Source organism: Pocillopora damicornis, chromosome 3 (assembly GCF_964200805.1).
Source record: "Pocillopora damicornis chromosome 3, jaPocDami1.2, whole genome shotgun sequence".
Classification (NCBI taxonomy): domain Eukaryota; kingdom Metazoa; phylum Cnidaria; class Anthozoa; order Scleractinia; family Pocilloporidae; genus Pocillopora; species Pocillopora damicornis.
The window spans coordinates 24,573,112-24,589,407 of record NC_142672.1 but is presented as its reverse complement, the minus strand read 5'-3'; the positions used below and the strand labels follow the sequence as shown (position 1 = coordinate 24,589,407).

Genomic DNA, 16,296 nt, shown 5'->3' with positions numbered 1-16,296 from the left:
GCACAATTTTGTCTGGATGTTTTCAAGCCAAGGCCTTCAGTGAAACTCTACTTGTTATAAAAAAGAAATATACATCAATATACTTAAGTGCCAAATTCTTACGCCCACCTGCAAAAAATCATAATGACACCCCAATAAAAGTGAAATGCATGTGCTATGATTATTGATAGCTACCTTCAATGATATCCTTTGTCCAGGGACACTTTTCAGGTCCTCAATGTTAATGTACAACCTGCTCTACTGTGTGTTCAAAAATTCCATAGTTGTTATCAGAATTTACTCTAAGACAAGAACAAACACCGTGATTAAGCCACGTATTCTGTTGTAACAGTATTAACACTTAGACAAAAGCAACAACAATAAGGTATTCACATAACATCTCAATATTTCTAGCAGCAGCTTTGACTCTGATTTCACGGCTTAATCAATATAAAGTAAAATATCTTTGAAAAATCCACTACAGTCACCTTTTTTTTAAAGAAGTTTATATATCCTTCTCACGGCTCTCTAAAAGAATGAAATAATTTCAACAATCAATTTGTCACCTTTCCCCTATTTCTACTTCCACGCTTTTTACACAAGTACAATTAACCTTACCCATCTGTATGATTAAAACAGGGAAAGTCTCCACTTTACTTTACTAAAGTCAAAAGGGTTCAAGAGAAAAGATAATAACATGAATTTTCATACTGGATTATTCTCGTTGAAAGAACGGGGAGGAAAAAACCTTTCTGGTAGCCCTGTTTATGGCAAAGGGGATTATCAAGTAAATGTAACCACACATAACTATGCCAAATGATTACCGCCTAAATAATTGAGTTATGCATATAATTTGCGCGCCAAACACGTACTCAACATAAAAGCAAATCTTCCACGAAACAGAACTGAATCAAGCAAATCATGAACATATATCACATTATTCATGCTCATCACTTATGTTTTTCTACTCACTCGACAAGCTGGTGGAACTACTATCGTCCTTCGCTTCTGTCTATTTTGGCGCCGACGGATTTTGGCTCCATTTTCACCAGTTTCAAGACGGTTCTCAATCCGCTGAAGAGCCTCTAAGTTTGATTTGTTGCTGCGCTCTTGCAGCTGCCGCAGCTTTTCATTTTCGCTCGCCAGAGCCCGGTTGCTGCGGATCAATTCCTCCAGCTGTACGATGCATTCTTCGTTACTATTTCTAATTGCCGCTGGAACCGCATTATCATCTTGATTTTGTCCGCGATCGTGTAATCGTCTTTCTGCCATTTCCTTCGCTTACTTTCCCCAACCCTGAATTAACTGCCAAATAATCAGACAACAATCGCTTCGTTAGGATGCTTTGTTAACAGAGTCGTCAACGGAATTGAGATCCAAAAAAGCGTGACATTATCCTACACCAAACCTGGAAGGGCCTCCTGTTGATATTGTGCCTCGTTGTGATATACACTATACCGATAATCTAATTCTTCATTCACTCGGATGTTTATTTGTACCCAATTCATTGACCAGCTCCCAGTTGGCTTGTTAGCTCAATTGGTAGAGCGCTGCACCGGTATCGCAGAGGTCATGGGTTCAAATCCCGTACGGGCCTGAAAATTTTTTTCAGGTCCTACTTACAACTACTAGTTTCAGTAGTGTTCTTAGCTGCGAGGATCTTCTAATTTCATCCTTCCACCGCAGTGCAAATATATGAATTTTCATATATCTAATTCTTCATTCACTCGGATGTTTATTTGTACCCAATTCATTGACCAGCTCCCAGTTGGCTTGTTAGCTCGATTGGTAGAGCGCTGGACCGGTATCGCAGAGGTCATGGGTTCAAATCCCGTACGGGCCTGAAAATTTTTTTTCAGGTCCTACTTACAACTACTAGTTTCAGTAGTGTTCTTAGCTGCGAGGATCTTCTAATTTCATAATTCGATTATATTTCTTGTGCAAGAAAGTGATTTTGTTGTGTAGTGATATGTGATCGACGCTTTATACAATTGTGAATTGTTTTCTTTCAAGTGCGATTAGAACAATTACAAAAGCAAGCTTGTGATAAAAAAAACTTGTATGTATGGCACGCAAACAGAACTCAATCGAAAACAAATAAGTAGGGGGCAGAGGGGACGGTGTGGGAGGTAATGGACTTTTTGAAATAGCGGGTTGCTTTTCAACAGTGGAAGATATATACATTTTTATTTTGACTGGGAAGGAATGAATAACAAGATAAGCTTTATTTAATACAGTCAAATAAATAACATTACAACCAATACTGTAGATTTTTGTTTAGTAGGAGAGAGGAGTGGGCTTATTAGGGATTAGATATTTTAGTCAGGAAGCCTGGATAGATAGGGGGTACCTAAAGAGCAGTTGTGGCATTGAGCTCACATGAATACTGGAGTGTGGTCATTAAAAACCTCACGTCAGTGCCATTTAAGGAATGTAAGCTTCATTCCTTGATTGTATTTTGAATTTAAAATTTTTAAGTAATCATACGTGATACTTGTTATGAACAGAAACATCAAGGACACTTTTAACATTTTTGAAAGTTTAGCAGAAGGAAAAATTGCATTTCAATTAAGGATTAAAGTATGTCTTAATTCTTAGCTGATTGTCATCTCTCAAATAATAGCTGGTCTGGTTGACCATTTTTTAGGTTTGTGATGAGTAATATTAATCAAATATGCTGAATCTGCCTGGTGTTGCAAAATGGTGACTGGTTTCAGGCAACATTGTTTGGAGGAAGGGGGGGAAGGTGGTACTTGTAAGAAACTTATTAAGGAGTTTATTTCAAGCTTTATTTCTTTACTTTGTTAAGTGTAAGGTTGTCAACCACCTAGTAAGGGGAGAGCGGGGTGCTGAGTACTTTGGCCACAAGTTGTAGCTTCTTGAATGTCAGGTTTTTTCAAATTGTCGAAATTCCATACAAGTTGCAGATTACAAGTGAGAGGTTTTTAGTCAATGCTCCTGGATCATTGTGAGTGACCACATTATTTTTACTAAGCATTTTTTGGCTTTGTGATAAACATTGACTCAGTCCAAAGTAAAAGAAGATATGCTTAAGGATATATTAAGAATATGAAGTATCAATGCTTGGTTCAGGCTCCAGAGACAAGTGTCAAAAAATTTTTTTTGACAAATTATACATAAGTAGACAAGACAGATTTTACTGACAATTTTCATGCATTTGAATGTATGGCTTTTAAACTGAAAGTAGGTTTGAGTATGTCAGGTTTTTTCAAAATGTAGAATCTTTATGCAAGGTTTGGGTTGTGGGTGACAGAGTTTTAGTCAGATCTTAATGCTCCTGGATCATTACAAGTGACCACATTTCTGTTACATTTACACTTTTTAACTTTGTGATAATGTTGTTTCCTTTGAAAGTGGGTATAGACATAACAAAATCTTCCAATAACATAGACTCTCATTGCTTGGTACAGTCCCAAACTGAACAACTATTCATATGTAGACTAGTCAGTTGTTACCACAATTTTCCTGTGCTACAATTGTTTAAGTTGAAAGCAGGTTTCAGCCTGTCAGGTCTTTTTCAAAATATGTAATCTTAATACATGGTACAGCTTATGAGTGACTGCTTTTTGGTTACTGGGTGAAACCAAATGTTTTGTACATGTATTTCTGTGCCAGCTTTTCTTTCCTCTGCGTTTATTTCATTATCCAAAATAAGGGAAGGCGGCCCTCCCCTAGATCTGCCACAGGGTTATCAAATGTCTATATCCAAATATGGGTATAAACATTTCAACTCTTTCAAGAACAGGTAATTTAGTGTTAACAACTGGGTTGAAAACGTAAATAAGCCATCGTAAAGGGTAAAAAAGCTGACGTTTCGAGCGTTTGTCAGAGCGACTAATTGTTGTTAACACTAAATCACCTGCTATACCACAGGCGGCCCAAGCTCCAGCTGTGAGATGATCATCTTACGCAATAACGGTCATGGCGGAATTATAAGAGTTTGTATAGGAATATTTACGAGCGCTCTAAGGAATAAAAAAATACGTCAAATTCTCAAAAAAAAAAAAAAAAAAAAAAAAAAAAAAAAAACCTCACCTCGCTTCCACAGCGTATTGCTTGTTATCTGACCGCTTACTCTGATGAAAAGAGCCCATTTGAGCGAGTTGTTCATTTCGAGGTTTTCAACGTACATAAGAAAAGCCTAAGGCTGAACACTCCATTTCCGAACGCCTGATCCGAGAAGCGAAAAATCCAAGCTCAAAATGACCGGGCGGCCTCAAATCCAACGCAGAATCCAAGCAAATATACTGTGGTTTCATTTCAATTCACTACAAACTCAATCTTCCCCGTGCAACCGACGCTAAGCCGCAGTTTGCTTCAAAAATTTCCAGTTTAGAGGTTTCTAACAGCCCGCGACCACATCAACCTTGACACACGACCGTTGAAACCCTACCTCCTTTTCAAACTGAGCCTCGCCGGGGACCACACCGTCAGTTATTATCAATAAATTGTTTTAGAACCACGGGTCCCCTCCGGTCGAAATCGATCGAGAGGCTATTGTTTTATCCTAAAGTAAAAGAAATAAGTATCTACAAGGGCAGATAACAAGCGACACACTGTGGAAGTAAGGTGAGGTTTTTTTTTTTTTGAGAATTTGACGTATTTTTTATTCCTTAGAGCGGTCGTAAATATGCCCATACAAACTCTTATAATTCCGCCATGACTGTTATTGCGCAAGATGATCATCTCACAGCTGGAGCTTGGGCCGCCTGTGTCTGGACATACTTTGTTTAATGTTGCTAACAAGACAACTGTTATTTCGTTTCGTCCGCACGGATATCAGCAACAACAATACTTACCACGATTTCCATTTCAGATACGAGTCGAATTGATTACGTCCCTGCTGCAACCGTGGAATAGACTATTTTTTACCGACGACATTTTTTCTTTTTGAAATTGAAAGGAAATTATCGAGATTTACGAGATCAGCTGTGCGGTTTGCAACTATGCCTGTAAATTATTTTGAATTTGTAAACATTTCCGGAGGCGAATTCGAATTAAGAATTCGATTGGCCGATCGAAACAATAGCCTCTTGATCGATTTCTTTTGAGGGGACCCGTGGTTCTAAAACAATTTATTGACGATAACTGACGGTATGGTCCCCGGCAAAGCTCAGTTTGAAAAGGAGGTGGGGTTACCGAGCTGGTTTTCAACGGTCGTGTGTCAAGGTTGGTGTGGCCATATGCGCAGTGTTATTTCAGGTTTTATTTCAATTCGGGTTTTGGTTTCTCTGTTCGTTCTTTGACTCGACTTAATTTTGAGATTCTTTCCGTCGTAGAAACAGATGGAATATTTAAGTAGTTTTCGTTTAACTTCAAAGAGACCTTTTTCCGCCCTTTTGTGTCCTTATTCAGATATTGCGATTTGTGTAACAATAGCACCTCACACCAGTTAGTTATTAAGCAAGTACCATGTGCAGTTTTGATGATTACAGTTTTAGTTTTGTCTCTAGCATGTTGTGTGTTAGGCAGTGTTCACACTTGGTGCCCGGGCACTAGTACCCGGGCACCGGCACAAAATGGTGCTGTGTTCAGACACACGGTACCCAGTCTGAAGATATGTTCACATTCAATAAACAGAGCACGCGCTCACTATTGAAATCTCGAGTGGGACAAGGAATTGTGGGTACGAAAACAAGTGGTTTGTGGGTAAAGTGCCAGGGCACCAACGAAAAATGTGTTCACACAAGGACTCAGTGCCCAGTTTAGTGCCCGATTACAAGGTCGAGACCTTGTACTCGGGCACCGGCACCGTGCCCGAATTCTGGCGTGGGTACCAGGAAAAAAGGTGTGTTCACATTGGTGCCCGGCGTAGAATAGAACCCGGGCACGGTGCCCGGGCACCAAGTGTGAACACTGCCTTAGAGCGCTCTGCGAATAAAAGTACTTTGGAACCAAAACGCTGTCTCTTCCTTGACGTCCGTACAAGCTCACTCGAAGCAGATCTCCGTGTGCCAGGAAATCGTGACGAGTTTCCGTTCTCGCAAGCCGAGTCGTCTCTACCGAGCTATTTTCCCCCGTTTGTACGTTTTCCGAAAATTCCAGTGTAGCGAGCGAAAACCTATCGTCACAGAACGAAAAACGAGATTTATTATGACTTTTGTTTCATCGTACTTGAATTCCGCCTGATTTACCTTTGCTCTGGGAGTAAAAGCCAGACGAAAGCCCAAATATAAGACAAGATATGGCCGCTTCTCCAGGAACGAGTGACAGTGAGTTTCTTTGTTATCACAGTCGTATTTCAGTTTTATAAACGTAACGTCGTTCAATACAGAAAACGGTTGGTAAAGTTTCCGCACAGCCCTATACTATTGTAAAACAAATCTGTTTTCCCAACGGAAATGTATTGTTTTTGTCATTGTTTTCTCTGTTCAAGAACTGAATGCATAATGTAGGATGGGGCTGTGCGGAAATTTTACCAAACGGTTTTCAGTGTTAGGAATTATATTTCCTTGAATCCTGAAGATTATGATCTATATTTCCGATTTTTGCGTGTTGAATTCTTTTAAGTTCGTTGAACACAACTAATGTTCACATTCTAGCTCGCCTTCATTTTTGCCGCAACTGAGTGGCCAAATACTCACCTTGGCATTTCGAAATCATAATCTTTTCGCCAACCAGTTGTGGATTCACAAATAAGAACAACATTTTGTTCTGTTTTACAACCTGCCAGCAAGAAAAAACGAGGTTCTGCGTTGCATTGTTGTGTTGTGTTCAAGGCCAGAGATACTTCTCTTTTGCTCTTGTTAAGTTAACCTATTCATCCCCCCCCCCCCTGGAAAAAACAATGTTTTATCATGATTCCATGGACCGTTAGGTACACAAAGGTAACATTGAATGGGAACATTGATTGGCATTGGTAATACAAAAAAATCAACCTCCTATATTCATGCTACAGTTAGTCACGTGTGAATGACATCGGCTTATCGTTCTGAAGTGTCGTGGTACTACCTCATGAGCCTCCTGAAAAAAAGAAAAAAAAACCCTTAGGTTGACAAACAACAGAAACGACAAGTTCATGGCCTACAAATGCCATAAAGTAAGTTTTCAAAAAAATTTTTTTCATCAAACAGTGGAGCCTGTATGAACGGTCACTCAAGGGGAATGACGATATGACCTCGTCATACTGTTTGACCGCGTGAGACAGGTTCCACAGAATAGAGGTATTATAAAAAATATCGATACAGAAAGGGTCTTTTAAGATGGGGTTAACTGTCAATCGAAAAACGGCTTTAAAATTTAGCCGTTAGACGTAAAAAGTGACAAATTTTAACCGTTAGTCGTAAATAAAGATAACAGTAAAAATATTTCTGGTGACAACAATGGAAAATGACCCAAATTTTAACCAGTGGCTGTAAAAGCCATCGCCCCTTTGAAACCCTCTAAAAACACCATTTTGCGCCATAATTGACCTCTTGATGTCCCCTAACACTCGTACAAAATACTACTTAAATTGATTTTGGGAGATAAACTAGATTGTTTAAATTGTCTCTCTGTCGTTCCTTGAAGGTGCAATTGAGGAACTGTGGCTCTAGGGAACTGAGGAACTCCACTGTTTTTCAATGGCAAAACAGATCTCTTTTATTTAATACCGAGAAACTATATGAAATGTCTAAAGCTGTTATGGAGCAGCTAATTGCCTTTTCTGGTTATCACTTTAAAGGCATTAACTAGTCTCTGTCGTTTCCAAAACGGAAAACTGTTTGGCCGTGAGCGGTCGTAGTGACCGTTTAATACAGGTGTAAAACAATACAAACTGGTCGTTACAACTCACTCTAAGATGACCAAGACCGCTTAATAGAGGTGAAAAACTACAGTAATGAAGTGGAAAAAATTTCGAGACTTTGAAAACCGACCGGTTTGTACAGGGTGACCGCTTTAAACAGGAGCGACTATATTTGGTTATACTGAAGGAAAAATGATGGGTAAGCAGATCAGATTCTAGGATTTAAGATTCTGTCCCACATGGATGCTTAGGAAAAAAAAAGACTCTACTTCTATCCTTACTCACTGCCCTAGCTTTTACTTCCTCAATGATTCAAAACATGTTTTCCTTCATGAAATTCTGTATCAAATTTCGTCTTACGTGCTTCGCCGTACAATTTTACGCAGAGCGAGCGGAGCGAAGATAAAACCATGGTACAATTTGATTGTTGGGGTGCAGCTAACAAATCTAATGCCTCTACCGTGGGGTAGTCACTTCGCCGTACGATTTTACGCAGAATGTTGGAGCGAAGATAAGACCATGGTACAATTTGACTGTTGGGGTGCAGCTGACAAATCTAATGCCTATACCGTGGGGTAGTCACTTCGCCGTACAATTTTACGCAGAATATTGGAGCGAAAATTAGACCATGGTACAATTTGACTGTTAGGGTGCAGCTGACAAATCTAATGCCTATATCGTGGGGTAGTCACTTCGCCGTACAATTTTACGCTGAATGTTGGAGCGAAAATTAGACCATGGTACAATTTGACTGTTAGGGTGCAGCTGACAAATCTAATGCCTATATCGTGGGGTAGTCACTTCGCCGTACAATTTTACGCAGAATGTTGGAGCGAAAATTAGACCATGGTACAATTTGACTGTTAGGGTGCAGCTGACAAATCTAATGCCTATACGTGGGGTAGTCACTTCGCCGTACAATTTTACGCAGGATGTTGGAGCGAAGATTAGACCATGGTACAATTTGACTGTTGGGGTGCAGCTGACAAATCTAATGCCTATCTGGAGTTGAAGCAGCAAATATAAATGAGGTTTATATACTTCTGTTTTAAATGCAGTGATAAAAGAGTTTCAGGTGTATGGGCACTATGTACAATCACTGTTCAATGGTGCTGGTAGTGTGACTGAGTGAAATACTTATAAAATGGATTTTATGTGATATTATCTCAGTGGAATCCTCATTTTATTCACTATATTCGGTTCAAAAAGACGTTTGAAGAGGTAGTTCGAGTTAAATCAACGTCCTTCTTGTAGTGAGAATACGTACCTCGTGAAGGGGAGTTTTCCAGCTCACTATTCTCAACATGAACAGTGTAATGAAATAAAAATATTTTTTATGGTTCTGAGCGCTTCAACCACTCTATTTTACTAAGGGAGCAGCCATTATTTATCATAAGAGGGAGTGGAGGGGGTAGGGCGCGCACCGAGGAAGGGGATCACCGATATGGCTTCCGGGGGAAACGGAGGGGAGAACGGTCGTAACCAACAGAGTATAAAGGGAGGGGGGGAGGTTATGGAATGATGACTGCTTGTTAACTCCTATTAAGTGGGGAAGGGGGTTGAATCATTACAAAGAATATTACAAAGCCTAATGGGTATCTGGTAAATTTCATAGAGATACAATCAACATCCTCTGGACCCACCCCTCCCCCGGTGACAAATATTGACTGGTCCCTGAGTTGTTCCTCAATAGCTGCCCCCATCCTACCCCCTGAGAGTATGTCGTCAAGCGTTAAGACAAGCTGCTTCACTGATCATGAATTTCTGAAAAAAAAAATTGCGACCTTTTGTTTGTACAAAACACGTCAAAAACCCTTATTGATTATTTACATCAGACTTTGTATATCTGGAGATCCGATCACACTGGTTCATTGCCAAAGAGTTAGGTTTCACTGGAGTCAAACCCCATAATTCGCCTCCCTTTTTCAATTTTTATTTTACTACAGCGCTCTCAAGTCTCACGCAAACGATTTCAATCTCACGCTCTCAAACTGAAATCTATTCGCACCTATTTGAGATTTTTGATTTAAACTGTTGATTACAAGCTAGCAAGCTGCTGGGCTCAAGTTGAGTACCTTCTTAAAATAGTTTACTCCTTAATCCCTTTGTTCTCGCTTATAACACTCTTCAATAGAGGAAATTCTTGCTCAGAATAAAGGAATGCAAGTCCTAGCTACTCTTACCCTAGGAAGCTTGATGTAAACACGATGAATATCAATGAATAACTCGCCTGAACTAAAAGCCAGTTTTCCTGAACACTTACGAATAAAGATGTTTTTTTCTTTAATATAGCCCAGCCAGTTCGGACGTCGTACTTATGCTGTGCCGCACTTAATTCAAGTTCGACCAAAGCACGGCAAAAGCGCGGCATCTGAATCAAACTTTCTAATTAGTTCGGCAAAACAATTAGGTTCGACAAGCGCTGTTGCACTACACGACTCTGGTAAGACAGTGATTCAGACGTCGTACCTATGCCGTGTCACACAAAAAATCCTAAATTATGCAAATGTAATTCGTCGGCTAGGATTGCGTTACCGCGGGGTAGTCACGAGGATGCTTCAGTAGATGCTGAATTTCTCTCGAAAATTGCGCGACGTCTGAATCAGAGTCGTGCTGCCGCCGCGCCATAGGCAAACCTAATTGCAGTAAAGTACGGCACGGAAGAAGAACGACGTCTGAACTGGGCCTAACTATACCAAGTGGCACAAGGAACTTCGTGATGAACAGTACAAAGAATAATAATTAACTTTCATTGTACCATTTACGTTTGGGCCACAGGAAATCGGAGATATCTAAATCAAAATAACTCCGAAAGACACGAAACGCAAAACAAAATCAGAAGAGGAAATATAAAATCGAAAAGTATTTGGCACAAATAATTATAATTATTATACATGACATTCACAGTCGATATTTAGAAGGTTGAGCAATCGCGATTTACACTACGCATTTTGCATTGACTTTCATTCGAGAGTATTGTGAAGCATTAAAGACGGGTGCAAGCAGTTCCTGTGAGATTTCTTTTAGTTTTTCCGAGGCCCAATTACCGCACATCTCCAGTATTCAGAAATTGGCGGGTGACAAATTTCTGCTTCCTGTAAGACTAGGCTTGCTTGAGCAGGCATTCCAACGATGGGGGGAGTAGGGCCAAGGAAGAGCTCCTTTCCCCTACAACACCACACCACCCCTACTCGGGCTGGTATTGACTACAATTCGTTGTGTGACTAGTAAAAAAGTTTCTGGCGTTATTTGAATAACATGACAAAAGTCACACAGACTACCTCTTGAAAGAGGGTGACATCTCAAAGAACTGTACTGTAGACCAAGTCACAGTGAAAGAAAGTTCCATTTAAATTAATCACTCGCTGAACGCCAACAAAACCCCTTTCGCTGAAAAAATATTCTTGCTAGGACCTGTGATGATTCTCTTGAGGAAACGAGCACAATGTGTAATTGACAAATATCATTGTTTGTAAATTACAACGGCAGCGAATTCGGGCTGAATAAATTTCGCTCCGTTTTCATCGATCCTGCATTCTTCGCTCAAAAACTCCATCGCCTCTCTATAGACCGCGCTTTCAGCATTAACACGGAAGTTTTCTTGATGGGTTAAAAAGTCGAGAAGTAAGCCACCTTCTGTCGAAGACTCATCGAAGCAGCAGCTGATGTCGACACTGTAGTGAACCCTTGATAATTCTTCGTATTTCCAGTTGTTCCTTTGGGCAATTTTCCTAACATCCATCTGGGTGTAAATTTTCTTCGCCGAGCCAAGGTTGACGCAATCCGGTTTGAGTTTCTTGGCCAGCTTCGGGAAAAACGATGTTTCTGATGAAAGTATGCAGAACATGGCTCCACCGCTAGCAAGCAACTTAAGAGAGCTTTTTAAGGAGCTTTCGGCATCCATGTAGTACAAAGACGTAACGAAATGAATCATGTCGAAATAATCTTCACGTGGACAAGATGCGATGAATTGCTGAAAGGTCTTCTGGTGCCATTCGAACGAAACATCAGCCAAACTGCATAATGTCTGTGGCAGTGGTGTTACTGATGACTTGAACTCCTGTATCATATCACTCGGTTCAATGATAGCCGTGTGTATCACTGGTTTCTTCTTTTGTGAAGATTCGAAAGCTGTTGCTACTGAATTCAGAATTCTCAGATCAGTTTTCCCATGTCCACTGCCAACACCAAGAACACGAAAAACGGAAGACGCGAGGCAGCTATTGGAGATATTACTCATTGTATGAGATGCAATATCTTCCGCAAAATTCTCGACTACTTGTCTTATATTGGATCTTTTTCGGAATTGTTTGAGTGACGAGAGATAGATATCTTGTCCTTCGGCTGAAGCCATTTCACAGCTATGTGCATTCAACAAAAGTATCGTCAATAGGCTGACTAGAAATTAAATTACTAGCTCAATTTCAATTTCAAGTTCTTCGTAGATTATTGAGGGGCCTTGAAGCGCGAGTTCCGATCGTCGGGGTTGCCTGGTTTTATGGCTACACTGTAGTGACTAAACGAGTATCATCCTTTGCTTCCGCATACACGATGAAGAACATGAAACTCAGTACTTGTCCGAGAAGTGTACACACTCTGACTGCGTTGTATTGTGGTAGCAATAATTTTCAATATGCCGGTGAAAGCGGCCGAAACTGGCAGATTTTGACTGAACATTCCCAAACTTAGGTCGTTTCTTCTTCCTTTCGCCATAGATCAATGTAATTTTACTTACACTGAACGGTAGAAGTATTTTTTGTACGTATTTGTTGCGTGTTCAGTTGCGTTCGAGGACAAACGCAATCATTGTTGTCTGGTATGTAAATTGAGACCGGTTTTCAAGTAAGCAAAATTTTATGTACGTCGTAGTTTGAAGGCTTTCGAAGATTTAAATTGCCGCTTTGATCCTTTTTCAACAGCTTTGTCTTAACTCTCTCCAACGCTCTCTAACATTACTCGTGTTTAATTCATTTTTATCTCATTCTGGCTGACAGCAATGAATATATCGTGGTGGAGTAGATGTTGACGGAATTTGTCGACCGTGGACGGAAGTTGTATTCCGTGGACGAAGTTGCATTGTGGACCGTGAACGGAAGTAGTCTCGCATGCTACCCCTCCCCACTTAGTGAAAGTAAAAATTAATTTCGATGAAGCTCAGAAACTCACGTGGAAAGAAATTCAATGTTTTTATGGTTTAAAAACAATAACAACCCCAAATCACATTACTGAACTTCTAAAAATGCAACTTGAATCGAAAAACCGAAATGTTCACACCTACAGTAGGGGACCCGTAGCGGGTTCATTTCAAAGCACGCTGTGACCACGCAGAAGAGCATCAGCATTATAGGCAGCCTTATTGGCAAGCCGCGCATTTGCGCTCGTCTTCAGTTGGTATAATGTAATCATTGCTCTATCATTGTGCTTGTCCTCGGGAGCTCTTCAACATACAGTCAACACATCAATCATAGCGGCCAAGATAGTGCAAAATTTTCTTTCGAGCTCCATTATTTAGGTCCGGACTCGAGGCTCCGCCTCTCAAAAAAAAACAGCACTACCAATCCGGTCAGTACAAAATGCAGACTGCAGACCGGGTTCAAAATGCAGATTAGGTACAAAATGCAGACTAGGTACAAAATGCAGACTGAGAATTTTACACTGTTTTTTCGTCTGATACGTGATAACAACACGTCATCTTACAACTTAACGAGCGTCACGCAATCGCTTTTCCGCGATCATCTTTTACGATTATTTGCACTATTGTCGCCAAGGCGGGTTGCCCGGTCTGCCAGGTAGGGTAACCCTGTCAGCCGGGGTGACAATTTGCCATGTAAACGTGTCACGGTGGGGTAACCCGCCTAGCCGGGGTCGCATTCATGGCAAAAAGCTCAACAGCAAAACATGTATGTTTTAAATCTTTGTACATTTCCTTGCTGTCTTGTGGCAGAAATCACCAGAAACCGCAACGGACACACAAGGAGTGTAAAATGTTCACATTTCAGAATATTTAGCGTTGTAAATCGACCATGTTTGGTTTCCCAAACTATTCCGTATATCGTATTAAGTCAACGGGTTCCTTGCAAAGCCAAACACCGCGTAACACAACGCATGACGCTTTCATGAATAAATACATATGTGTTCGAGAATTAATCTTTCGTCTTTTTCGAGATGTGAACTTGGGACGCCTCCGCTCAAAGTCCTTAATTGCAAGCGCAACAACAACCTCAAGAAACCTCAACCCAGTACCACGGGGTTGTAAGATTGCATGTAAATGCGTTTTACTTTTCGACCACGGCTAGGCGGGTTACCTCACCTACCTGGGGTCCCCCACCTCCAGCCTCCAGCTCCATGTAAACAGGCCCTTAATATGTGAAAATCAGACTTTATGAAGGCTTGAAATTCTATGAAGAACGATTGTGGCCGCTTTGTTAAAAGCAAAAGATATCAAGAAACGGGCAAGGAACATTTCAGAATAGTGCAAATGAAAATATAGTCACAAATATTTTTCTGCTGGAGCAACATTTGATGCATGATCATGCCCACCCCACCCACCCAACAAACACGGCACACACACCAACAAAAAGGGCATTGTCTGCATGATGACCTCTGCCCATCCCACCTCGAACCCACACAACCTTATATCCAATTCCCATCACGACAAATGCACAAGTTTTCTCATCACAAAACTACCCAAAAAGAAAAGGAAATTTATTCCAAAGTCTTGAAATTTCACATAAACCGAATTCAACTGTATTTATATTCAACAAGTCCAAGATATCAATACAAACTTTAGCCATAACATGAATTGGCTGGCTCCAAGAGCCCTTTGATGAATGCTAGTGTTTGAGTTCGGTTAAGTCCGCTAGAAGTCGTGTTGTTGAGTGAGGTGTGTGTGTTGTGTAATAGCGCCACTATTGTAAGGACATTTCCTATTATCAGTCATGTTTTCGCGACACTGCCAGAAACATTTTTGAAATCATTACACCCTTCTCGGGGAGGAGCGAAGACCGGACACGAGAGAGCGGCGGAAATCGAACCTAGTTTTTAGGGTGAGTGAGTCTATACTAATAAACCCGCTTCTTCTCGTATGCTAGAAATGAACAATTGAATGAATGACTAAAAACTAACGAGATAAATATTATGTTTTTGACAAACATACATCTCTCTCGGTCATAACTCGGAAATGAATGAGTTGCCAGTAATCGGATTCTTGCGTTTGCGCACGGGGCAAACATTGCAACTCACAGCAAGGAAAACGTATGGCAAAAGGTTATTCCAACGTCCAAAAAAAATATCTTAGTGAGAGATTATCGCTTTTCCGCCGCTCTTTGATCAGAAATGAATTTGGGTAATACTGATGACAAAGGAAGCATAAGTTTCTGTTTGAAATACCATGAAATATGTTGTAAAATCTACCGATTAACTTGTCTCCATGCGCAAGGTTTATTATGAATTTGACATCGTGTAATGGTCTTGAAATTTAGAAAAACTAGTAGTATATCGCCGAAAAAAACTCAACAAAGCCTTTTCAGTTTTTGGACGTGTCAAGTCTACTTCTAGCTTTTTTCGTGACTTGATAATGTTGGGACAAAGGCTACATCGAGGCAACATGAGATTGAAATGGCTTAATTGAGTATTAAATATTATTATTGTGGTACATTAAACTGATAAACACCTACACTGCTTCTTTTTTGTGAGCAATGAGAACGATTCAGCGTTGGTAATCGGCTCAAAACTGAACCCTATCTTCTACGACGATGAGTAATACAAATTGGTCTCGAAAGAAGCAATGCACAACTGATGATATGTCCACAGTTTCTGCCGTAGTTTCCGTGATCTTGCTTTTCCTGACAAGATCCTCCACGGCGTTCTAGAAGAAAAGTTGCAGCTCAAAGACCTCTGGATTTTCTCAAACAAACTATCTCTTGACCTTGGGATTTTCTCACGTTTTTCATCGCTTATTTTATCCTTTCAGTGAGCAACGTCTCGGTAAAAATAATATCCATCTCCGCTGACAACGACATCTCTTATTTTAGGAGGTAAAATTTCAAACGTCTTAATTTGTTCATGAAAAACGTTAAAAAGAATGAAAACAGGCTATATACACATATAAATACAACTGAAAAGACTTTAATGAGTTATTTCTGAGCGAGTTATGGCTTATTTGGTAATATTTCGAGACCATTACGCGCGATGACGATTTCACGATAGACCTTACGCAAGGAGAGGAGTTTTTCATATTTTTATAGCATATTTCATGGTAATTCTAACAAAAATTTGCACTTCCCTCGTATATACATTATCTTAATCTATTTATTATAAAATTGTGGCGAAAAAGCCATTATCTCTCGCCAAAATCGCTTTTTAGGACGTCCAAGCAAACTTTCGCCATACATTCCTTTCTAGCGAGTTGCAATTTTTTTGCCCCGTGGCGATCTCAGAAATCTGTGCGCAAACGCAAAGATCCGATTACTGGCAACTCATTCATTGGAATTGCGCTATTTTCCATACACACCAACCTTCTCCACCCCCACCCCCCTCTTCTTGTGTCGCAAAATGCTTCGTGATTTCAC

The 16,296-nt window shown here is 40.3% G+C and overlaps 2 protein-coding genes across 3 annotated transcripts in view; both read right to left on the bottom strand.

Annotated features, from left to right (window-relative positions):
• The window catches only part of LOC149048981 (uncharacterized), a 12,725-nt gene extending 3,747 nt beyond the window's left edge, over nucleotides 1-8,978 (bottom strand). Inside the window, exons 1-2 of one of the 2 annotated variants that reach the window (XR_016185180.1) lie at nucleotides 6,585-8,978; nucleotides 1-1,284 (exon numbers count right to left, since the gene is read on the bottom strand). The exon at nucleotides 1-1,284 is cut by the window's left edge and continues 613 nt beyond it. Coding sequence is in view for 1 of the 2 variants with exons in the window: in XM_089201473.1 (XP_089057599.1) it covers nucleotides 270-281; nucleotides 952-1,251 (312 nt within the window). In the remaining variant the exon portion in view is untranslated. Of the gene's footprint in view, nucleotides 1,421-6,584 lie in introns of those variants that run through there. The other variant, XM_089201473.1, reaches the window with a different exon arrangement.
• A 619-nt stretch (nucleotides 8,979-9,597) lies between these two features.
• On the bottom strand, nucleotides 9,598-12,922 carry LOC113678235 (histamine N-methyltransferase). The gene has a single exon (XM_027195113.2). It carries the CDS (start codon nucleotides 12,078-12,080, stop codon nucleotides 11,190-11,192), a length of 891 nt encoding a protein of 296 aa, XP_027050914.2. The 5' UTR covers nucleotides 12,081-12,922; the 3' UTR covers nucleotides 9,598-11,189.
• Nucleotides 12,923-16,296: the final 3,374 nt, after the last annotated feature.

What these genes read in the sequence shown, in the direction of transcription:
- LOC113678235 (XM_027195113.2), bottom strand. Translation starts at nt 12,080, where the DNA reads ATGGCTTCAGCCGAAGGACAAGATATCTATCTCTCGTCACTCAAACAA.